Consider the following 26309-nt stretch of genomic DNA (forward strand, 5'->3'; position numbering starts at 1 on the left):
TTTTTTTTTTTTTTTACCTCCCAGGTGATGCCTATCATATACTACAGCCTCCAAGAGCATGAAAGATTTTAGAAAGCTGACCAACTTCTGAGACTGTCTATATAAGGGAAGGATTCAAGAAAATCCCAGCATCAGAAAGGAGGTTCTGCCACTTAAAGCTCTGGAAAGTGTGTTATTGTGATGGCGACCCCTTTGGATAGAGCACATGTTGAAGGTCTAGCCAGGAATGGATGACAGCCAACAACTAACATATGGATGAGGCTGAACATAAAAAGCACATTTCCAGCCACCCATGCCCTCCCCTCCTTCCAACCCGAGTAGCTCTCCAAATGGCAATTACTGAATTTGCGCTTTACTATAGAGTTCAGTTATAATACAAAAAGGTGGTCTGTGGAAATAGACCCAGTTATGCAGCTCACAAAAAGCAGGCTGCCCAACCCAGGGGTGATTAGTTGGTCACCTTGCCCAGGAACAAACTAACAGTTCTTCCAAAGGAACCAGAGAAAGAATGAGCCTGGAAAGTCTGGATTTCGGGGAGACCAGGAAAGGGTCAGGGAGAGGTGGGTTAGTTTTTGCTTGTTTTGTTTCAAGCCATGTAGGATTTAGTCCAGAAGTTTAGAAGAAAGGTGAGTAGAATGCATCATAGAGAGATTACACTGTTGCCAAATGGTCTTGGAAAACAAGATATACATCAGTCTAGACTAGTAATACAAACCACAAGTATTAGCACAGTGCTGTCAGAACATGTGGGCTCTGCCATTTAACAGCTATCTAATTTGTGGCAAGTCACTTTAAGCCTCCATTTCCTCATCTGTACAAGGAAAGAATTTGTAGATCCCACAGTTTTGGTGGAGTTCAAAACTGATCTCTAAGAAAGGGCTTCTGTTAACTGTAAAAACAGTATAAGAAATGTTATTTCTTCTATGTGGTTAGGAGCTACAGCGTTTTGCCACAAACAAGCAGGGTGGTTTGGAGAGATCTCTGGGCTTCAATTTCCCTGTCTGCAGAGTGGGAACGATCATCCATTTACTGCTATGCCTCCAAGGTTCTACCAGTAGAGCAGGAAATGAAATAATGAATGGGAAAGGCTTTGCAGAATGTTATGTTCCACAAATGCTGGGCACTCATTCTTCCTCACACATATCAGTGCTGTAGAACTTGACAACCTGAGTTTCAAAGAAGGTTTCTTCTTCCTGCTCCCCTTCAGAATTATGGCAGGGTGCTCAGAAAAAAATGCCAACTGCCAAGGAAGGTGATGATTTGGGTGAGTGATGAATATCTTTTCCTTAAAAGAATTCTGTATCCATCCCCACACATACTGACCCCTAAGCAGAGACCCAGCTGGCATTAATCAGCAAAGGAGCTGGGAAGTGGTCTGCAACAGTAGGAGAATCAAACACATTTATCAGCAGAGTGACTTGCATGCCACAATTTAGAGACCCCAAAGCCATCTAACCAGGCCTCAACATGCATGGGCCATACTTAGAGGGAAGATGGCAAACTCCTGGCAATGAGAACTGGCCTCTACAATCTGCCATTTGCCCATCTCTGCCAAGTATTTGCCCAGGGACACCTCCCTGCACTTACACCCACACCTGGGCTGCTGCCCATTCATGCCTCTATTCCTTGTACCAAATGAGCCAAAGCCTCACCGGCCTGCCTTCAGAGTCTGGCTTAAATTTTTTAAGACATCCCCATCACCTATCTCAGACCAGGCAGAAAGCATGCACCCAGAAAAAAAAACATGAACTCAATGAAAACATGCACCTCAGTTTCTCATTGATAGTCAAACAGAAAAATGAGCTTTAAATAAAAAAGGTTCCTCTGTTTATACAACTACTCTGCAGTCTTTCAGTCTGTCTTTCCAGTTTGTCAGACAATTCTTCACAATTAAAGAACATATCCCTGTTTTAGGCCAGGATACCTGGTCTGGAACAATCTCAAATCAGAGGGTCTAGATTCCAGCACAGTCTGTCCCTTTCACCCCCAGCCTTTTTAATCTATAGCATGGTGGAGTAATAAGAGGCTTTGGCATTGGAAAGACACGGGTTTCATTCCTGGCTCTAGCACTTCACGTTGAGCATCAGTTTTGTTTTTTGGTGTTTTTTGTTTTTTTTTTTGTAAAATGGGGATAATACCACATCCAAGAAGGTGGTTTGGAAAATTAAGAGGACTGTCCAACTGCCTGGCACAGGTGAGATACCAACATTGGCATTTCTCTTCCTTCCTCTCTCCTATTCTTGCTCTTTAATCTATTGCTGCCCACAGTCCAAAATGACCTAAACTGAAGGCTACTGATAACTTCATTATTTCAGGCATTTAGCTGACTGACACCTAAATGCAGAGACCATTTGTCCAAACTGTCCAAAGGGATCAAGGTAAGAGAACCTCAAACAAAGGAGACAGAGACTGAGCTTCTTGGACCTGCTAAGACAACGTCCTAATAGCAGCCAAGCTAATCCCATCCCCTCCTGCTGGCCGAACAGCAGTAGAAAAAGATAACTCTGGACCACGTATCCCCAGCCAGGGTACGCTAATCAGATTTCCTGAAGCTGTCTAGGCAGATGGTGGCAATCTGCACCCTACCCACCAGCAGGGGCAGCACAGTTCATTTGCAAAAATGGCAAAGTCCTGCCAAGGGAGACCAAGACCCACATTAGAAGGAGCAAGTAATGAGGATGTTAACAACCAACTGGTCAAGGCAAAAAGAAAAAGAAGAGGTCCTCCCCCTCAATGTTGGCTGAATGAGGCAAAGATGCCACCAAACAGGCTCAGCTGTTCAGAATCAGGTGATTTCTGCCATCACATTAAGTTATACAAATATCTCTTAGATTTAATAAACACTTCTTGGCTACAAATCTAGATGCAAATCTATCTTATTTACCTCCTTAAAGGTAATGTTCAGTCCTTGTCCACACACAGTTTTTACAAACAGAGTACTTCAGAGCTCAATCTGTGTTTCCCACTTAGCTCACCTCTTACCAACAGCCGGGGATACATGTGCCCACCTTTCTTCAGAGGCTCCTGAAGTCTTTGTAGATACCTTTGAGCCCAGAATGGACAGTAAAATGTATACTCTTTATTTAATCCAACAGTGTCAATTTCACCATCTACTCATTTTTCTTCTGTCGAAAATCAACTTCCCAACTGTGTCTTGATGGACAGATACATGGATAGACGGACAGAGACGGATGGATATGTTTTCTAACATATTAACAGAAGGGAGCCTTCATGTGATGAGTGCAGATTTTTCCCCTCAGGGTGTCGAAGCAAACTCTGTGAGGTGAGCTATAGGAATGCTATTCAGAGAAGCATCTTAGCAGACAGCCATGTAAGTACGCCACCCAGTCTCCTCCTTTCCTTTCTGTGGCTTACAGTAATTTGCTTTCTACCTACCAAACACTGGTGAGCCCTGAAAGTTAGATTCCCGGGGCAGATACAATTTAAAAAAACTGTTATTATTAATGCACTGGCAGAAGACCTGGAATCAGCAGGTAGATAATCTAAGCTCAGCCCTTGTGAAGTTTAAGCACCCTTAAATTCCAAACCAAGTATTTACAAACCTTGGCAGCAGATTGGCTGGTGGCCTAACTACTGCAGCAGACACGTGAGCAATTTCAGCTTGGATTTGCAGCAAACTCACCACACCAGCTCTCACCAGGTCTTTGGTTTGCGTTTCTTGTCCAACCCCCAGATGCTAGGAGTCCTCTCCCCAAGACTGGGAGCAGCTGAACCTGTCAGCACTAAGGAACCAACATAGCTCCACCCTAAGTATGCCATGCACCTGCTTCCCAACCAACTGTTAGCCCAGCTGTGCCCTCCTTCATAGTCCTCCTTTCACTTCGGCCAGTCACGGTAAGAACAGCCAACATTTACTGAGTACTAACTAGGCACCTGGTATTGTTCAAAGTACTTTTTGTATATTAACTCATCTAATTCCCTGAGCCCCACAGGAATGTGCTGGAGGGAGAGAAATACTCTGGCCTAGATTCCCATGTGGTTTCTATTCCCTATTTCTAGCTGTGCTGTAAAGCTTACATAACCTAATTTGCATTATGGTACTATTTTTAAAAACTCCAAAGATCACTGCTTCAAGCATCAATAGAAGCTGTTAGCTCCTACCTCAAATGATAATGCAGGAAAGGATATCTATTCTCACAACTAACAGAACTTGAATTCTTGACTTAAAACAGTATTTCTGGAAATATTAGGAAAGGATTTGTTCTTATATAAGAAGTATTAGCTCTGCTCTGTAAATAAGTGCTAGAGAGAAACGTCAATATTGAAACTCACCTCAGCAGTAGTTTTCTTGGCTCTGCTGTTATTCATTTACCACCTATCTCCTTCCCAGGCCTCCTAGCAACACTGAGAAATCTATGGCCACTGCATGGCATGGCATCACAGTGTTAGACAGTATGAGTCTGAATATCATGGAACCTTTCTTATTCTGGATAATTTCAGAGATACCCCCCAATCCCTCTCAGGAGGCACTGGCATAAGATGAATGGGAATTATGGGAAGACCATTCACAGAGCAGGCAGTTTTCAGCTTTAACTGCTCTTAGTATTCCTGGTTTTTAGGGCTCCGGGTTACTAGAAACATAATTACTTGTATGGGAGGGGGAAATCTCCTCAGTTCTTTTCCTTAACTCACTATTGAAGGTTTTCCTCCACTGACATTATTCTTAAAATCTAAGAAATAGGGAAACTGGATTGATTAAAAGAGTAAAACTCCCTTCATTTTTCATCACAAAAATGTGGTCAGTGTTTTAAATTAACCACTTTGTTCTTTGCTGTACCATAAAAACTACATAAAAAGGACTAATGTATGTGTTATTCACTTCACTCAGTTCACTTACTTGGAAAGAGGTCCATGAATATAAACCTGAGTAGGTTTCAGGCTCTCAAAACTGCCAGAAAAATATTTTAAATGGGTAAATTTCCAAGTGATGCCTATTTCAGTGATGTCAAAGACCCTACACATCATTCAATCATTTATAATTAAACTATTAACTAAGCTAATATGCTTTTTGCCACAGCTAACACTATGTGTCTCCCAAAATAGTGTATTAATGGGTCCTATTTATAATAGGCCCAATTCCCCAACAAGGAGACTCTCACACTTAAAATGTTTCCACTGGTTGGAGCCTCTGTTCACTGGTACCCAGAAAAGAACCTAACACATGACAAGTACTGGGCTGTTCAAGCAGGACTGGCATGCAGTTGGTACTAGTCAGCTATACCTCGCACAACCTTTTTATGGACACCAAAGCCACATTAATGTACATACAGATTCTGTATGGAAAAAAAGTTGTTCCAGCAACCTTTAAGTTAGTCATCAAAAGAAACTGCTACTTAGAAACAAATATAAAACATGAAATTCATTTTAATATCTATATATCAAATACAGCCTTAGCACAAAACATCTAGTACATAATGAAATGCATTTATGGGACATACTAAATGAAGCAAATCCTTATTAAAATATTTGGCCTAACTCTCTCAAATCTTTTAAACAAACTCCATGATGGTTGAATAAGGTGGGAAATAAATAGTCAAGCTACCTAACCTAGAAAAGACAGATAAATTGCCTTAAGTCTATTTGGTCTCTGCAGACTTGGTATTCACCATTCTGAGTCTTGCTAAAGTTGGTTCTGCAAATAATTAGCTTAACTCAGTTCATTACATATTTTTCCATAGTTACCTTAATATTTTGGTTTTTTTTTTTCATTTTCTATTGCTTTTTTTTTTTATGGCTTCTTGCTGTTGTTGTATTGGGGCAATACAACACAGATCAAGGATTTTTATTTCTCTGAGAATGAGAAATTGGCACTTTGATCCTCAGCTTGTATAACAGCGACATATATGGATCCTACCAGCACTGTTACCAATCTTGCTGCTTATGAAATTCCACCACTTTGGCCAAAACAGTGCCCTGTCGTTAAAATCTTCTTAGGTGAACTGTTCCTACCAGTGAATTCTTATATTTAAACAGGTACGTGTGTGTAATTTACATACATTTTATATTCTAAGTTTCTGCACATATTCTACACACGTTACACATGTAACTCAGCAAAAGTAAAATGTCTCTCTTGAATAAAAAGCAGTTACAAGGGTATTAAAACAAGTGTTGAAAAATAACTATTTTACATTTAGACCATAAAATTTTTAAAGGTAATGTGATGACATAAGACCTAAAAGATCAAATACATCATATATGATTGTCATATATGCATGTTGTATTAATTATTTTTCTCTTTAATCAGAAAATAAAAGAGCTTACCTTTGTATACTGAGATCACAGCTTACAGTCACTATATCTCAGCCTATTTTATACAAGTGATATGGCTACGAAGGTCCGAGGAGAACGAGAATAAAGTGAGATAAACGTGCTGAAAACTGCTTAAAAGTATTAACCTGAAATACACAGAGGGTCCAACACCAGTTTTATAAATACATTAACGAGGTATTTCCAGCTCTTCAATTAATAATGGTGACCGATTCATGATTTTCAAACATTCACTCAAATTTTTAAAAAAGAAGAAAATAAAAGGCTAATACCAGCAAAATCTATCAGTGGTTTGTTCCCCAGGCTAACAATTTGAGAGAGACTACAAATGACTTCAAGAACTATGTAAACCCAACTTCTTGCTTCACTGTACCATGCATTCCATCTAGTCAGCGTGAGGTATGTTGGAAATCTATTGGACCAATTACCTTGCACAAGAGATGGGGTACTCCTGCAGCCTGAAGAAACACAGGGTGCAAGCCACATCCCTGGCTAGGCGCCAGTCCCCATGCAGAGGATATGGCTTCAAGGAGGACCCCCATCTCTGAGAAATTATAATAGTGCTGACGCAGTCAGGAATGTAGCTGTTCGAATTTATGTGCTAAAAAAGTTTAAAAACTGTCAGAAGATAGCACAGCTCACACACTAATTCTAAGTTCTACATTGGTCTGTAACTCCCTGACAAGAAACTATGCTAAGAGGGGTCAAGTACAGATATTGCTAGGTTTCCAAAGGAAAAGTTTTAACACAGACACCGTGGCTTTGAATAAAGTATTGCTCTTCTTTAAAATGCTCAGTCATTGTTTTCAAAAAGAAGGTGTCAGAGTGGTATATCTGAAAGCTGAATAGCCTCAGGGTGTCACATTGCTCTTAAGACCAAGACATAGAAATTGCCATTTCAAGCCAGACAACCTGATGGTTCTAGAAGTCAGAGAAGAAATCTTGAGGGCCCAAGTGAATAATAAATGGTGCGACGCTCAGAGGCTGGCAATAGGGGCTGTCAATGAAAAAACCGCCTACAGTGGAGAAAAGAGCAGAGAAGCAAAACTTTACGTTAATTTCACACAATTTGGTGAAGCCAAGAGCTTCATTTATATTTCTCTGCTCTTTCAGCTGTAAGTGGAATTTTCATTACAAAATGGAGGGGTGGGAAGGGCAACAGGTGGGGGGGACACTTAATTCATTACAGAATTTAAACAGTTGAACTTGCATGGTTACCACTTCTAACAAAGGACTGACAGCTCGATTATTTTAAGTAAAGCAGAGAAATGTAAAAGTTTGCAGCAACTGGGCAGGTTTACAACATGGTTAGTAACTTCCAACAAACAACAAAATTAAAAAAAAAAAAAGACTTGGTAGAAACCATTTGAAATGACTGCCATCATGTTGGAAAACAGCACAGCTCCCTTTTCTCCATTATAGAGGGGTTGAGCTATGAAGCAGAGTCAGCTACTTCAAAAGAATTTTCTAAAGAGAAATCTCCAGAGAGATTCCAACTTGGAATCCAAATTTGATGATCCAATTTCAAATAACAATACAGCTGCAACTGCCAATTAATAGTAATCCAAAAACAAAGAGGACTATTATAAATAATTAATAAAAACTGGACACTATCAGCCATGCTTTTTCTTCTCAGTGATGGCTCTGTTTCATCCATAGGTCAGCAAAACGAATCAATGAAACATGAAAATTCCCATCTGAAATGGGCCCTCTTGTTTATGTCTAGCCACTAATGCACAGGATGAAAATGGTAAGTTACAGCTACTTCCAGCAAGTGATGAGATTTTATTAAAGTATCACCCACCACTAATAAAGACAAAAGGTCAAGAAGAAGAAACAAACTAATCATTGTGTAAATACATCTGAGAAGTGACACTATCATTTGTTTTACATCACTCATTTAGTGGTCCCAAAGTAATTTGGTACATTAATTTGCCATATTTTGTGAAGCCCATTCTTACTGATGAGCACTGTTCAATTCCAAAATGGAGAATTTAATAGGGGAAAGGAGAGCTAATTCATACTAAAAGCAGACATTTTTAAGACACAGAAACTAGTAAATATCAACAGGGGACCAACCCACTGCTGTTCATGGGGGTGAGTACCTTAATGAAACCATTACCTTCTAGTAACATCATCGGCTTTCCAAACAAGGTGAGAATGCAAGTGGAGGACTTAGGTCTGCACCCTTTACAGAACAGCACAATGTTACCGGACTGATCAATTTCCACCAGCATAATCAGGTGTCTTAAAAATAAATGCTGACCCATGGCTGAAACCTGTCACTTTTCACAGCAGCACTCAACAAGAACTGGGACAATCGAAGAGCAAGTTTTTATGGGGACCCTGTTGCTGCTTTAGATTCTGATGTAATTGAAGAGGAAAGGAGACCCTTCAATGAATCCCAGCAAAACAGCTAATCTTCTATCTGCATGAAAAAGGCCAGGGAGTGAACACAATATCTTACAGAGTGAAGAAGGCCACAAGAACAAAAGAAGGTGATTGATCGATTAATTTATTATTTTTTAAAACTTGGAAATTCGGAAACTAAATAATCACATTCTTCCTTCCCCATCTCTGGGTAGTACCATCATTTTAATAAGCAATTGCTTGGATAACAGAATATAACCTTTATCGCAGGGATGCCCTTGCACAAAGGGCTTACAAAGTAAGTAGACTGGCTCAAACTAACAATTGCCTTTGCTTTGTTGTAGCAGTTTGCTTACAAAGGAATGGGCTTCTAGGGCTAAGTTGTAATTAGTTTTCAATTCCTTGTAATTTGATACCAAAACATATCAAAAATAATAAGCTAAAACAATATTCAAACCCATATTTTATTGGCTTTAATTACACACTTCAATATTTACAAAGTTAAAGTTTAAATGAAAAGTCTCTATTGTATTAAAAAAAATAACTACAGCCCAATTAAAGTGCCCTGGGGCAAATACATATCAATCAGCTGAGAATCAGTGACTGCATCAGGAACCAGGCAGTACTCTGTGTCACAACAAAGCAGTTTATTTGTGATCAGTGTTTGAGACTCTATACATCCTTCACAAATTTAATTTTACATAATCTGATACTTCTCTTAAAACTTAAACTTTGAACTGCTAGACTTTTATTTCCTTAGAACAGAAGGGCTGGTATAAGTTATTTTCCAGAAATGAGGTACCGTTTCACAGAACTGGTTTCTTTTTTTGTTTTCAAGTTTTAGAGAACTAAATTTGCATTTGTTAAAATCAAAAAGTAGGAAAGATGTTCTTTACAAATAATTTTGATCAAGTATGTGTTCAAAGAAAGCAGAATAAAAAGGCTTTTTCTCTAACATTCTGTATTGTACTGTATTCAATAGGAATTAGCTTCTGTCATTTGCTAAAAGAATGAGTAGTGGGGAACAGGATATGTTGGGAATTTCATAACGGGCAACAGAACCATTCTCTTGGGTAAACCTACAGAGAAAAGAAACGGAGAGGACTCCAAATAAGTTTAATATGCCAATAAAAATTTCAGGTAAAAAAAAAAAATCTTACAATAATTACCATTAACCTTTTCCAGATTAGTCAGTCAACATGTACCATTTTGGAAGAGGCCCACAAATCTCTCACAGATATATTTTGAAATTGCTCTGAATAGTTTGATAAATAGTATTTTCCACTCAAAATGAAGATGGCTACATCATAGGAAGCAATTTCATTTGTGTGAGCTGCCACAAATTCTAAAGACCAAAGGCAAAGTTGTTGATTAATATATTCTACAGTGACTCTAGAAATCCATATAGTTCTCAATTTGGCACATCACATATAACAAAAGAAACAAAGGTTGTCAAGAATCAAAGTAAAACTTTCTGTGTGGGCCTCAGTTGCCCAGAAAGACAGCTCAACTGGAGCCATGACCAGGTCTGTGTCTCTCTTCTCAATGGCTACTGCCAGTATTGGCATGGCAAATCTGGAAAGATTAATTGCTTAATTAATTTGTAATTAAATACGTTCTTGTGGCCTCACAAACTTCTGCATACCCAAGCATGATTTGAAATCTGCTCCTATTTCTACTCTAATATTTAACCTATGGAGAAATCACAAAGCAGCAACAGCAGGTATTCAAGAGCACCAGATGATCAGAGGGAAATTACCCCACATGCAACAGCTTTACAAAGGCCAAAAGACATATTTACCTTACAGCCAAAATAAAGCATCGTTTTAGTAGGTTTGCATCACAGTAACATTTAAAAACCAAATCTTTTATGTGAAAAATGGGGGCATCAAATTTCACCAGCTTTGGAAGTCAGTTATATGGCACATGGAAGAGAGGAGCCTTCTGAAGTGGGGGCTCAGAGGCCGCAAGGTGAAAATATGTTAAAGGAGGAAAGGGAGGAACAAGAGAGAAAAATTAAAAGACTGAGGAAAAACATGAATGTAACTTGGAGTCTAGATATAAAAGTGTTTTAAAGGAAAAAATTAAGTTCTAGCAAACCTTTACTAAAAATCTGAAACTTACTATATAATCTAAAAGAAAGACACAGACTTAAAAACCTGCCCCAGAATACTTTGGCATTTACACAAGACATAGTACAGTGAGTCTAGTGAGTCAAAATATATTTGGATAAATTGACCAGACCTAATTTACAGGAAGGATGAGGTGGTCAGGATATCCAGAAGATAGCTGAATGATAAAAGCAAATGGCCAAACAAAAAAGCATTAGAAAGTTTAAATTTAGAAGGAAATCTGGGTGGAAAGCATATTCTTAGATCCATCTTCAATTCCTAATCACCCCGCTCCAGCTCAAAATATAGGGAAGCCTTGACCATACCTGATTGTGCCAGAGCAGACATTCAGGTCAAGGATATAACTCCAGGCTCCACACTTTGCCTCAAAGAAAACTTGCTCCAAATGTTTGACCATACCAACTTCACGTCTTTCCAGGATATAAATTATCTATCTTATTGGGCAAGGTGTTCAAACTATTCACTTTATACCTATTTCTACAGTTAGGAAATCAGATGAACCTTCAGTTTAGCAGTGGCTTAAGAACCCACAATTTTCATCCAAACAAAAATGGCAAAGCTGATGTGTAAAGAGAAAAACCACAATGTGAAAGTCTGAAGCTCATGTAGAGGACTAATGCCAAAAGTGGCAATACAGGAAGAGCTTTTCCCTTCTATGTGCATGCACACTCAGCCTGGTTTGCGCTAACACACACACACTTACACACACGCACACATACACTCTCTTGCTCTCTTCTTCTCTCAGTGACAATGTCCTGCAAATGGCTAATTCTATAAGATGTAGCACCTGAGTTAGGAAAAATGTTTAAAAGCATATCACTGACTCCAAACCTACTGCCTCCATTGCCACATAAACCTCATTCAAAAGTTATCCAAAGGGCCACTAGGGTTCATTTCTGAATTTGCTTTTATTTTTTATTTTGCAAGAAAGAAGAAAAACACCTATGATATTCTACCATGTACTACAGACTTTCTGCAATAAGCACTTCAGTGACACATCTGGTGATACCCCCATCCATCACCTCTAGAACCAATAACACCTATTTACTTCACCCTCAAAGCAAAATATATGGAAAAGGATGATGGCTACAAATTTGAAGTGAACATTTCCTATTCTTGACTCAAATTACCCATAGTTCGTAGAGTTCCAAACCAGAAACTTAAACATAGCTATATAACTGGTAGGCAGCCAAGCTAGAAACTGGGTATGGCCCTTCAGTAGCCTTTGAATGGAGTATAAGTTGGCTGTAAGAAGAACTACTTAAAATATTTAATTTCAATATGGTCAGAAACAGGCAATTAGAACAAGCAGTCCTTCAATCAGGCAAAGCGGAGAGAAGAGAGCAACTCCAACCAAACCAAGAACCACAAGGTTGTGGCATTTTCAAAGGGAATTTAAGTTGGGTCACTAGAATGAATAGGTCTGAGATCCTCCAATTCATTTACAGAAATCCTAGGTACAAACTGTGCTTTGAATTGCTGTGACAGTCGCTAAAAGGAGGTATCAGTAAGATGGTATACATACCATAGGCCGGGGCAGCTGTGCTGTAACCATACGGTGTTCCATACCCTAGTGCAAAGAAGAAGAAAGCAGATGAGTCCAAGACCCAGGGCAATCATCACTGGCCCAATTCACCAGCACTACCTGGCCCAAGACCATGGACCCTGAGGACTTCTTCCAGATAGTGTATGAATAAGAACCACTGCCAGAGTAGTCTAGCCACCCTGTGCTTGCTTAGATGTGGAAGCTCCTCACCATGACCTACAAGGCTCTTCTTGATCTACCTCACTATCTTGCATTTATTTCTCACTGTACTTCCCACAATGCATTATATTAATAAGTATCTACCTCTTGTCTGTGTTACCCACTAGAGTGGGAGAGACCTGGTCAATTTTTTCTGTCTTTCCATCATCTGAACCTAGCAGGATGTTTAACATATAGGAACCATTCACTAGATATTTGTCAAACAAAATACTTAGAAAAAATTACCAATTTCCCAAAATTAGAAAACAACTTTCCAAGTCTCTTTTCAGAAAGTAGTGACAGAGCAGGCTGAGGCCTCAATTGCCATTACAGAAGACACATGGGTCAGCTTGTGAACTCAAGGGCAAGGTCTATGACTTGTTGATATCTGAATTCCTGGCCTTAGCATCACAGTAAATGCTGGTGAATTTGACAGTACATCCAGTGTCTATGAAAAAGGCTCATATTATTAAGTAAAAACTAGTATTAAAGAACACAAAAATTTTTGAACCAATTGTTAATTTCTTTTTTGAGACTCGATCTCGCTGTTGCCCGGGCTGGCATGCATTGGTACAATCATAGTTCACTACAATCTCAAACTCCTGGGCTCAAGTGATTCTCCTACCTCAACCCTCCTGAGTAGCTGGGACTATAGATGCTCACCACTAGGCCCAGCTAATTTTTCTATTTTTTTAGAGATGGGGTCTCACTATGTTGCCAGGCTGATCTCAAATTCCTGGCCTCAAGCAGTCTTTCTGCTTTGGACTCCCAAAGTGTTGGGATTACAAGCATGAGCCACTGCACCTGGCCTAATTTCTTCTATGTCCTTATTTAGACAATTAACTTCTGAGTCCCATTTTTTCATCTATGAAATGGGAAATCTCCCAAACTACTTTATAATTTTGTTGTACAGATTAGAAATATTATGTTAGTAGAAGCTGCAATCTTTATTCTTTCAGTAAAATATCTTAAAAATATATAAATACAAAATCACTTGGGTAAATCTCTAGAAAAAAGAAGTGTCTAACAGAACTAGGGTGCAAAGTCAACATGGGACTTTCACGCTATACCCAAACCACATCAAGTTTTTCCACGTTACAAGTCCTTTTTCTATAACCAATTCTTCTGCTCATAGTGATTTTTGTTCCCTCCTTCTCTGAATGACCAACTGCAATTCATCCTTGAGATCAGGATCAAATATCACCATGTCTGTGAAGTCTCTCAAGTTTGCTGTTCACTCCTTTGCCCATCCCATGTTACAGCTTGCATCATCATATTACATTTTGTTTATTCAAATATCTGTTCCTATCCCATCTGACCCCAAGCATTCATTGAGGCAAATGCTAGATCTTAAGGCATCTCTGGATGCCAGTTCTCCTGTTCGAGAAAAAGCACTCAACGTATGCGGAAGAAGTAAAAAATACTTTTAGGGACCAAATCGAAACTTATCCTGAGGGATGAAAAATTTTTACTTTTCAGTCTATAGTTAAGTCACATAAAACTGGGGGTAATACAACTTAGTCTATTTGGCTAAGGCTATAGTTTAAAGAGTTTTATCAAAACCCCCTTAAAGAGGGATGAGACTACAACTACTAAGCAGGTCACTGAAGGGTCCTGACTTCACCTTTTACTAGCAAGGTGTCTTTGACTTGTACTTGTTGTTTAACCTCTCTGAGCCTCAATGTCATGTGCAGTAACTGAGTTGGCAGGGGAGCTGAATTATATGATATACATAAATATACTTATAACAGTCCCTGCTTCACAGAATATACTCCACAAATGGCATATAACCTATTCATAATATAAACTAATGTAATTTAAATCTAGGCCATAAAAGAACTTCCTTTTTAAAAGCTTCAGGAGACAGGCCTTTCAGAGAGATCAACACAAAGGCATTAGAGAGAAGCCACTCTAGAGCAAAAAGGCCTGGCAACTAGCAGACATAAATAGTTCCTCTCCTGATTACTGCCACTGGACCAGGGGAGGTTAATGCAACCAGATTAAGCCCCAGTGGAACACATCACCAAAGACAAGAAAGGCTCATTTCAATAACTTGCCTATTATTGTTAATAAAAGCTTTGCCCTTTCAATAATGCACTGAATAAAGCTAAAAATATTAAGATTTAGTAAAAATAGGGATGCCCAGAATATCTTAATTTTGGACACATATGCTGTATCAAACTGTAAGAAAACTCATAACCTTTTCTTTCTCCCCCTAATGCTCATCTTTTAGTGCTATCTCATTAAATGACAAAATCATCCCACTTAGTTCCCCTAACTAAAAATCCTAGGAGATGAGATATGTTTGAAACCTCACTCTTTATATATATATATATATATATTTTTTTTTTTTTTTTTTTTTTTTTTTTTGAGACAGGGTCTCACTCTGTTGCCCTGGCTGGAGTGCCATGGCGTCAGCCTAGCTCACAGCAATCTCAAACTACTGGGCTCAAGCAATCCTTCTGCCTCAGCCTCCCGAGTAGCTGGGACTACAGGCATGCGCCACCATGCCCGGCTAATTTTTTCTATATATTTTTGGTTGGCCAATTTTAACTTTTAGTAGAGACGGGGTCTCCCTCTTGCTCAGGATGGTTTCAAACTCCTGACCTCGAGTGATCCACCTGCCTCGGCCTCTCAGAGAGCTAGGATTACAGGCGTGAGTCACCACGCCCAGCCCATCATTTTATATTAAATCTATCAGGTTTGCTTCTTCAAAATTCCTCCAATCTATTCTCTTCTTGCCTCCCATCCAATTCCCTGCCTCCACTGGCAATGCTTCTATCATCTCTGACTTAGTAGTTTGCAACAGCCTTCTTTTTTTCTTTTTAATTAACATGCAATAGATGTACACAATTTCAGGGTACATGTGATAATTTAACACAGTCATGTAATTTGAAAAGATCAAATAAGTGTACTGGGGATATCCATTACCTTAAATATTTGTCTTTTCTTTATGCTAGAACCATATGAATTATTCTCTTCTAGATATATTGAAATGCACAATAGATAACTGTAAACTATATGCAATAGCCTTCTAACTGGTCTTCTCATGCCCACTCCTATCTCCATAATCTATTCTTTACAGTATATAAAAAATAATCTTCATAAATAAAGTCTGATCTTGTCAATGCTCCTTAGAACCTATCATGACTTCTTTGCACTTAGGATTCTAAGTCCAAAATCCAAACTATGGCCCCCAGGGACTGACAATCAGCTTGAGCTCACATCACTTACAATCTCTCCGCCGCACCCATGCTCGAGACATTTCAGGCTTCTTCTGCTTCTTCAAAGAAGCCAAATTCCCCACCACCAACACCACAGGGCCTCTGCACATGCTTATCCCTCTGTGAGCAATATTCTTCTAACTCAGTCTTCTCTTAGTTAACTCCTATTCATTCTTCAAAGCTCAATTCAAATGTTACTTATTCCACTAATCCTCCGGGGATCCAATAGACTAGATTAGGTTCCTCTGTTACATGTTCTCATAGCATTATGTCCTCCTTCCTCACACTCATCTCAGTTTATAACTGTTATTACTTGATTAATCTACATCTCACCCTTTAAGCTGCATAAGCTGCATGAGAGCAAAATCCATGCCTGGTATGTGCCAAAGCAGGCACACTCTTTATAAGACAGCTTTGAGTGATGTACCTACTAGAATCAGCTTCTATAAAAATTCCAAAACCACATCATTCATAAAACTCTCCAAATGGGCCAGGCACAGTGGCTCACGCCTATAATCCTAGTACTTTGGAAGGCCAAGGCAGGAGGATTGCTTGAGGCTAGGAGTTCAAGACCAGCCTGAGCAACATATCAAGACACCATCTCCACAAAAAATTTTAAAATTAAAATTTTAAATTTTAATTTAAAATTAGTCAGTCCTCATTGGAATTTGGTACAGGAATGCCAGAAATGGTGAGAATAATATAAACTGGAGAAATTGGTAAACCAGCTGTTTTGGTGCTCTGACTGCCTTTCTAGCAAATTTGCAAAATTCTACTAGTCCACTTAGCTAGGTTTTCAATAATTTAAAAATAGATGTACCATGACTTGCAGTAAAAAAAAAAAAAAGGCATAGTGGCATGTGCCTGTAATTCCCTGTACTTGGAGGGTGAGGCAGGAGGATTTCGTGAGCCCAGAAGTTTGAGGTTGCAATGAACTATGATGATGCCACTGCACTCTAGCCCAGGTGAGAGAGCAAGAAAGACCCTGTCTCCAAAAAAAAGGGCAAAAACCCTTCCCAAATGGCCTATTCTAATTCTTTCTAGGAGGAAAATATAACCAAAGTGAACCCTTAAGGATATTATCTGAAAAATAATGACTGGACCCAAACTTTATAACAAATTCATCATTACCAGGAACTACAAGTGGTTTACATATCAAGTTAAAAGTACCATACTTTCAATATTGCAAAGAACTTGATTTTAATGAGACAACTATACGTCTACTACTAAAATGACATAAGGATCAGAACAGAAGGCAGGGAGAGGTGAAATGGAAAGAATATAAACTTTGGAAATGCAAACACCTACATTCAAATCCTTAGTCAGATTTTTAGGAGTTGTTTCACCCTGGGCTACTTGCCTTATCTCCCTAAACCTCAGTCTCCTTACCTGGAAAATAACTTCTACCTGAGGAAATACTGTGAGGATTAAAAACAATTAAGTGAAATCATTTACATAAAAGTATCTGGTATATAGTAAGCACTGGATAAATGAGTGCCCAACCTCCCCCACCACCACGCTTTTTTTCCTTTTTATACTTTAGTTTATGACAGTTCCCAAACACTAAGTTTAACAAAGACTAATAATGCCAGGCTTCGCCCATTAAACAGCCTCTTATCAGCAATTTTTCTCTCCTGTTATATACCTAACCTGTCATCTACGTCCCCGATGAATACACTCTGCTCAGATGTCCAAACTCCTCAATCTGTGGAACTTCTCATAATTCCTAATCAAAATATGTTCCCTCAACCAAATACAGTATTGCTCATCTGTCATCTCCCTCCAGGAAGCCAATAATAACTTAGCAGATTCCAGGAGAAAACCTATGACATTCTGTAGATTCTCTACTTTGAATTTCTGTGTAAATTCATCTTATCCCGTGTTGTATTTCCAGAGACCCTGTATAACCTTGGAAAATGGAGATGCTGTTCTTCAAATTTTGGCCCAGAAAAGGGGGCCCATCTCTTATAGGCTGTACTATACCTGGAGCTATGTAGCCAGGAGCAGCTGTCGCCCCAACAAAAGCTCCCCTTGTTAGAGTTCCTCTTCCTCTGCCCCGAACAGCCTGGACTGCTGCAGACACAGCTGTATTCACAACACCCTTCGCCTGTTCAAAATAACATATTTTCATTACTGAGAGCAGAACTATCATCTTGTCATCTCTTTAACGCACAACCACTATGAGAAGCTATGAGCCTGTAGGTGAGACAGTGATTTCTCTGTGATCTTAAACCTTCAATTTATCATCTATAAAATGAAAATGACATCTGCCTTACAGAGTTGTTTAAGAGAATATGCTAGGCAAATATAAGCATGCAAACTTTTCATTTGGGTGTTACCCAGAAAGAGTTCATTTTGTACACACGAATTTCAGTATCAAATTACTACTACTGTAATATCCAAAGTCATTTTGGGCCTGACTAAAGTAATTATAGACAGTTGATACCTAGGTTCCAAATCCACTGAATTCTCCATCCACAGGCAGAAAATACCCCAGCAGCTACAGAGTATAAGCTGTGAATCTGAGCCAGGTTAAGAACAAAAAAAGGACTAAGACAGGAGGACCAAAGATGAGGATGTCAGTTCCTGCTTTAGGTAACTGTGATTTCAGGAAGGTCATGGGATTTCTTTGAACTTACTTCCTCTGCTGTCTGTGTATGTGTAAAAATGTATTAACTATTAAATAAATAAATACCACCTCAAAAGCCTCTTCCTTGCTCTAAAATGCAACACTGGTAAAGTCACATAATATCTCTCTATGGAAGTCTCCCACTAAAATTATAAAATGAGGATAATGATACCCACTTTGTTTTCCTTACTTTAGACTACAAAGAGCAATTGAGAGAACAGAAAGACATTCTGTAAAGCAGAAGAGATAAGTCCAGGAGTAAGAGTACACAGGACTGCTGAAACAGTTTCTAAAATGATATTTTAAGAAAAACAAAAGGTGTCTAGTTTTAAATTAAATAGCATATTTTTTTTTTTTTTCTTTTTGAGACAGAGTCTCACTTTGTTGCCCAGGCTAGAGTGAGTGCCGTGGCGTCAGCCTGGCTCACAGCAACCTCAATCTCCGGGGCTCAGCGATCCTACTGCCTCAGCCTCCCGAGTAGCTGGGACTACAGGCACGCGCCACCATGCCGGGCTAATTTTTTGTATATATATTTTTAGTTGGTCAATTAATTTATTTCTATTTTTGGTAGAGACGGGGTCTCGCTCAGGCTGGTTTCGAACTCCTGACCTTGAGCAATCCACCCGCCTCGGCCTCCCAAAGTGCTAGGATTACAGGCGTGAGCCACCACGCCCGGCCTAAATAGCATATTTTTAATATAAATATGCAACAAAAACTCAATAGAAACTACTAGAATTCCCCATTATAACCAAGGTGCAAGAAAAAGGGTACCCAGCCTCAAAGCACACTGTATGATAAAGTAAACACTATCTCAGAAGCTCAAAGAGTCAGAATATACACACATTTATCTCACATTAAAAAATCACCATCCTAGGCCGGGCGCTGTGGCTCACGCCTGTAATCCTAGCTCTTGGGAGGCCGAGGCGGGCGGATTGCTCAAGGTCAGGAGTTCAAAACCAGCCTGAGCAAGAGCGAGACCCTGTCTCTACTATAAATAGAAAGAAATTAATTGGCCAACTGATATATATAAAAAAAAAAAAAAAAATTAGCCGGGCATGGTGGCGCATGCCTGTAGTCCCAGCTACCCGGGAGGCTGAGGCAGAAGGATCACTCGAGCCCAGGAGTTTGAGGTTGCTGTGAGCTAGGCTGACGCCACGGCACTCACTCTAGCCTGGGCAACAAAGCGAGACTCTGTCTCAAAAAAAAAAAAAAAAAAAAATCACCATCCTTTATTCCTCCCAGGATAGCCTCTACCTCTAATGCAACTGAGCAGAAGACAGTTTCAAGGTCAAATGTACCATACACAGGGACAGCCATTTTTGTCTTTGCCTAAAATAAACCAACCCACACATCCAAAATAGACTGTTTCTTGGCTATCAAGCACATTGAGCACATGAGTTTTACAGCTTCTAGTATGGAAAATTTCTAAAAATGAGTGAACTTCCTATAGACATCTCTTTTTTTTAACATGGTCTAGTCAAAAGTAATCAGGAAGCAACAATCTGGCAGAAGCACAGTGATTCCACACAAATCTAGCTGATGTCACTGGAAACAAACTTTACTTCCTAATAAATATCTGCACATAAGACTTTTTAAACACTAGAATTAATTGACCAAATACAAAATGTAATGTGGGAAAAAATACAAGGTAACAATTATTTTTCTACTAATCTAGAACATATTTTGTCTTATATTTACTAGAAGATTTTAGGAAAAAAAAATCTTACTTTCTATATGTATGTATATTTTTATTTCATCTCTGTAAAAGCTAGTTTTCTCTATCTTTTGAATCCTAGATTTTAAGCAGTAATTACAGTAAATATGAAACAAATTTCTAGATTGATATAATATGCAAAAGTAAAATGCCCATGACCTTCGGAAGGAGAAGAACCTGGTTTTAAAATGAACCTCTAAAAAAAATAAAAAAATAAAATAAAATAAAATGAACCTCTACTATCAATTAGCTATGTTACTACTGGCAAATATCTCAATTTCTTTGGGCCTCATTTCCTTATCTGTAAAATGAGATATAAATTCTACCCTCCTACAAAGGGCTTAGCATATGTAAAAGAATATAAAGAAAATGTTTAACATCGAATCTTAATCTAGCTTCACTCTATTAGTCTAAGCATTTTTTTTTTTTGAGACCAAGTCTCACTCTGTTGCCCAGGCTAGAGTGAGTGCTGTGGCGTCAGCCTAGCTCACAGCAACCTCAAACTCCTGGGCTCAAAGCAATCCTACTGCCTCAGCCTCCCGAGTAAGCTGGGACTACAGGCATGCATCACCATGCCCAGCTAATTTTTTTCTATATATATTAGTTGGCCAATTAATTTATTTCTATTTATAGTAGAGACAGAGTCTCGCTCTTGCTCAGGCTGGTTTTGAACTCCAAACCTCGAGCAATCCGCCCGCCTCGGCCTCCCAGGGTGCTAGGATTACAGGCGTGAGCCACCGCGCCCGGCCTTAGTCTAAGCATTTTTAATTTATGCTTCTGTCACATAATGTATTGATACATTATACTAGTACTCTCCATGAGTCAAAGAATGTCATATTTACTGATGTAATTCTTTTTCTCACATAATCATAGATATAGTATACATCTAGAAAATATTTCTGCATGCATAAATGAATGGATGGAATAATATCGTATCCATGAGCATGTAATTTAGAGGCCATTTTTTCCTAAATACCTTGCTAAGATCCTTGGCCTTTAGAAGTACTGACATCCCCAAGGCCAACAATAAACAGAAGCAACAAAGTGTCAAATTTTGGCCAGGCGAGGTGGCTCACGCCTGTAATCCTAGCACTCTGGGAGGCCGAGGCGGGCGGATTGCTCAAGATCAGGAGTTCGAAACCAGCCTGAGCAAGAGCGAGACCCCGTCTCTACTATAAATAGAAAGAAATTAATTGGCCAACTAACATATATGTATATAAAAAAAAATTAGCCAGGCATGGTGGCACATGCCTGTAGTCCCAGCTACTCGGGAGGCTGAGGCAGAAGGATTACTTGAGCCCAGGAGTTTGAGGTTGCTGTGAGCTAGGCTGACACCACGGCACTCACTATAGCCTGGGCAACAAGTGAGACTCTGTCTCAAAAAAAAAAAAAAGTGTCAAATTTTGTGCCATCACAAAGGAAAATCCAAAATAAAGCAAAATGACAGAACTGGAAGAGCACCTGCAAACCATGATGAATATAAGCCCCAAGTACTCTTGGCAGCTTCCTAAACAACTGCTTGTACCTTATCAAGGTCCAAATCACTTCAACACTTTACCTCATCAAGCATGACCTCAACCCTCTATATAAGGCTAATAGCCACTGTTCCTTTCTTTCTTTTTTTTTTTTTTTTTTTTAATATATGGTCTTGCTCTGGAGAGTCCAGCAACCCAAACATAGCTCACTTCAGCCTCAAATTCCTGGACTCGAGATCCTCCTGCCTCAGCCTCTCATGTAGCTGGGATTACAGGCACATGCCACCATGCCCAGCTGATTTTATTTTTTTTTTATAGGGATGGTGTCTTGGTATGTTGCCCAGGCTGGTCTCAAACTCCTGAGCTCAAGCGATCCTTCTACCTTAGCCTCCCAAAGTGCTCAGATTATAGGCATTAGCTACCACACCTGGCCAGACTCTTTTTGACATATATGTTTAGAAAGACCACAGAACAGGCAACCACTAATACATTTATTATATATTATTCATGACCTAACCCAAAGAAAAGACTGCCAAATGTAGGAATAAGAAACAACTTCAGAAAAAGCTAAAGTGGCATGTGGACAAGAAAGCAAATTTAATTCCTATAACATTTCTCAAATGTTCTGTAAAGTTTAATGCTTAACTTCATACCTGAGGGATAATCTTCTTTTTCTTATTATTTGCTGCATTGGGTCCAGAAAACAGCTTCTCCAGGGCAGCTAAAGCTGCACTTGCCTTTGCCACTTTCTTATTTGGACCTGCGCCTCTGAATTTCTGTCCATCTACTTCTACCTAAAACCAAGAACAATACTTTGTAATTATGCCATGCAATTCCTCTATGTAGTTTTAATTTAAATGTATCCTAACATAGAAAACATGAAAAAAATCTAACAGTGCCACAGAACTCCCTCAGTCTAAAACTTTTTTTACATATAATTTCAGAATATCCTATGTCTTTGTGAGGAAAAATAAGGCTGGTTCGTATCAAGGCACACACCTCCATTACAAAACGCTTGTCATGGCTTCCCCCAGTCTCCGAGATGAGTTCATACTTGAGACCTCTTCTTTTTTCATTGAGCTCCATTACAGGATTTTTGCCACTTGCTGTGAGGATAGGGCCCTGAGTTCTTACCTACAAGAGAAAGGGAAACTGGAGGTTCAATCAAGCAGGATTTTAGGATATTACATTTCTTATTAATATAATTATGCTAAAAGAGGGGCTCAAAAATTCTACTTTAAAGCATTAGGGGCGAGGATGAGTCACCTCTGTGTACAAATAGCACAATATTATTAAAGGTGTGAAAACTCTACAAGCAGTAAATACTGCAGTCATCTGGCCAGAATGCCTTCAAAGCAGGGCTGTCTCAACAGACTAGTACTGAAGACTGTACAGGGACTCAAGAGTCTGATCTGTGGTGTTCATGATCTAAGAATAATACTCTAAATTACTAACAAAGAGAACAGAACAATTGGGATTCACATGATGCCTAAGGGTTCACCATTTGTCATCTTTAGGGTTAGGAAGAAAGAAGCCTCAATTTGGGATATGAGGAAAATTCATTCCTATACATCTCTTGGTCTCTCTAAACAGATTTAAGGGCACCTAAGGTAAAAACATTAAGTTCAAATGAAGAGAGAGGCTAGCACCAAAAACAAACAAACCCTCCCCCCTAAAAAATACTACAATTATAGTTTTGAGAAAGGAAAAAACAAAGATTGAGCACTTTTTGAGGTCAGAGATCATGTTTATAACTCCACCACAGTAGTTACTCAAGAAATGCTGAATAAACAGAAAGAATGCCCACAAGTATCATTATGTATACAAACTTAATAGACACCAACTTTTTTTTTTTTGAGACAGAGTTTCATTCCATTGTCCTGAGTAGAGTGCTGTGGCATCATTATAGCTCACAGTAACCTCAAACTCCTGGGCTCAGGCAATCCTCCTGCCTTAGCCTCCCGACTAGCTGGGCCTACAGACGAACACCATAACACCCAGCTAATTTTTAGTAGAGATGGGGTCTTGCTCTTACTCAGGCTGGTCTCGAACTCCTAACCTCAAGCAATCCTCCTGCCTCAGCCTCCCAGAGTGCAAGGATTACAGGAGTGAGCCACTGTGCTCAGCCCAAAATTCTCCTTATAAAATACCCTAAAGTTGATATGATATGGTTGATACTGCAGAAGTCAAACAATGGACAATTTTTAAAGTTTAATATATTGCCATAAATATCCCTTCTCTTGATAAGTTTTATAATCTACATTTTAAAATTTTCATAGCAAATCTCCAGTCACCATATTTAACAAATAATTAATATTTTTAAACTAAGCCTATAGTAATCTCTTTTTGCCAAACCTGAAATCACTTTTATAAAAGTGAATTAAGGGGTCCTCAAACTACGGCCCGTGGGCCACATGCAGCCTGCTGAGGACATTTACCTGGCCTTCCAAGGACATTTATCTGGCCCACCGGGTGTTTTTGCTACTGCTGCCTGTCCTGCTTAGTAGCCAACTCGTCCCGGGCCCACAGTGTGCATGTGTGGAATGTGCGCCGCGCTCTCCAACGGCCCTCCAATGGTCCGAGGGACACTGAACTGGCCCGGTTTAAAAAGTTTGAGGACGAGGCCGGGCGCGGTGGCTCACGCCTGTAATCCCAGCACTCTGGAAGGCCTAGGCGAGTGAATTGCTCAAGGTCAAGAGTTCGAGACCAGCCTGAGCAAGAGCAAGACCCCATCTCTACCTTAAATAGAAAGAAATTAATTGGCCAACTAATATGTATAGAAAAAATTAGCCGGGCATGGTGGTGCATGTCTGTAGTCCCAGCTACTCGGGAGGGTGAAGCAGTAGGATTGCTTAAGCCCAGGAGTTTGAGGTTGCTGTGAGCTAGGCTGACGCCACAGCACTCACTCTAGCCTGGGCAACAAAGCAAAACTCTGTCTCAAAAAAAAAGTGTGAGGACCCCTGGAAAAATATTTGAACTTTAATGTTACTACTATTTTAAATGAATAATAAGGGCTTTCTTCTCCCCCATCCCATTACTACAATATACAGAAACAAAATATAGATATAGTAACTATTAAAACCTTCACATGCTCAATGTGGCTGATATTAGTGCAACCCACACTGCTCTCTCCCTTCTTAATTCTTTCCCTTAATGGCCTGGACCTAATAATTAATTAGCCCTTTCTTCTTATGGTGTATGTATTAACATTTGCTAGCAAAACAATATCTTGCCCTGTGACTACCGTCTGTAATTGACCAGTCCTGTAATTAAACAGTCAGGTGTCATCCTTCTGTCCACAGCTGCAGTCTCCAACCCTCCAGGCCACATAGTCTATCAAGAACCGGGGCCCACAACAAGAGATGAGTGGTGGGCCAGCAAGTGACCTTATCTGTATTTACAGCTGCCCCCTGTTGCTTGCATCACGGCATAAACTCCACCTCCTGTCAGGTCAGCAGTGGCATTAGATTCTTACAATGGGCGTGAACCCTACTGTAAACTGCCCATGCAAGGGATCTAGGTTGTGCGCTCCTTATGAGAATGTAATGCCTGGTGACCTGAGGTGGAGCTGAGGTGGTGATGCTAGTGCTGGTGAGCGGCTGCAAATACAGATTATCATTAGCAGAGAGGTCTGACTACACAATAAATGTAATGCACTTGAATCATCCTTAAACTGTCCCTTTCCCCCAGTCCGTGGAAAAATTGTCTTCCATGAAACCGGTTCCTGGTGCCAAAAAAGCTGGGGACTGCTACTCCACAATATCACATGAACAGTCAAGTGTGGCTTTCTCAGGCTTCAGTCCCCATCACTTCTCTTCATACTAACCCTCTTGGCTCTTCTCAAACATTTACTTTCACAATTCCATGTCACTATACCTCTTCTTTGTCCAGTCCAGAATGCTTTCTTTCCACCTCTTTCCCACATGGCAAAACTCATCATCTAAAATCTTGCTAACCTTTACTCCCTTTGATTTTACATGGCTGTGTGAGCGTGTATACAAGTCTTACAACCACTTCTTCAAGATGTCACATTATCATATTTATTTTGCAACTGCAGTGCTTATCACATTTCATTATCATTCATTACAAACATGTCTTTTTACCCTTCTAACCTGGTAGCAACTTCAGGCTCTAGCCACAATTTCTGCAGTACTTGGCACTAAGCAGGCATTAAAAGGGGTCTATGGGCTGGGCGCCGTGGCTCACACCTGTAATCCTAGCACTCTGGGAAGCCGAGGCAGGAGGATTGCTCAAGGTCAGGAGTTCGAAACCAGCCTGAGCAAAAGCGAGACCCCGTCTCTACTATTAATAGAAGGAAATTAATTGGCCGACTAATATATATAGAAAAAATTAGCTGGGCATTGTGGCACATGCTTATAGTCCCAGTCACTGCTGAGGCAGTAGGATCGCTTGAGCCTAGGAATTTGAGGTTGCTGTGAGGTAGGCTGATGCCATGGCACTCACTCTAGCCTGGGCAACAAAGCGAGACTCTGTCTCAAAAAAAAAAGGGGGCGAGGGGTCTGTGAACTAAAAAAAACTCACCTATTAGTCCTTAATAAACACCTATTCTTATAAATGACAAACTAAAACTTTTTTCTATTTTCTGTTTTGGGACAGGGTCTCATTCTGTTGCCCAGGCTGGAGTGCAATGGCGTTGTCATAGCTCATTGTAACGTCAAATTACTGGGCTCAAGAGATCCCCTTGCCTCAGCCTCCTTAATAGCTGGGACTAC

The 26309-nt window shown here is 39.7% G+C and overlaps 1 protein-coding gene across 10 annotated transcripts in view; it reads right to left on the reverse strand.

Moving 5' to 3' along the window:
• Window positions 1-362: 362 nt before the first annotated feature.
• STRBP (spermatid perinuclear RNA binding protein) overlaps window positions 363-26309 on the reverse strand; it is a 133995-nt gene continuing 108048 nt past the window's right edge. For 5 of the 10 annotated variants that reach the window (XM_012771829.3, XM_012771830.3, XM_076009024.1 and 2 more), the window contains 5 exons: window positions 22576-22710; window positions 22230-22370; window positions 17742-17865; window positions 12316-12360; window positions 363-7304 (listed from right to left, as the gene is read on the reverse strand). In XM_012771829.3, the coding sequence (XP_012627283.1) occupies window positions 7210-7304; window positions 12316-12360; window positions 17742-17865; window positions 22230-22370; window positions 22576-22710 (540 nt within the window). In that variant the 3' untranslated portion in view covers window positions 363-7209. Of the gene's footprint in view, window positions 7305-8785; window positions 9738-12315; window positions 12361-17741; window positions 17866-22229; window positions 22371-22575; window positions 22711-26309 lie in introns of those variants that run through there. The other 5 variants (XM_012771837.3, XM_076009026.1, XM_012771836.3 and 2 more) reach the window with 3 other exon arrangements.

This window comes from Microcebus murinus, chromosome 12, assembly GCF_040939455.1.
Source record: "Microcebus murinus isolate Inina chromosome 12, M.murinus_Inina_mat1.0, whole genome shotgun sequence".
NCBI lineage: Eukaryota > Metazoa > Chordata > Mammalia > Primates > Cheirogaleidae > Microcebus > Microcebus murinus.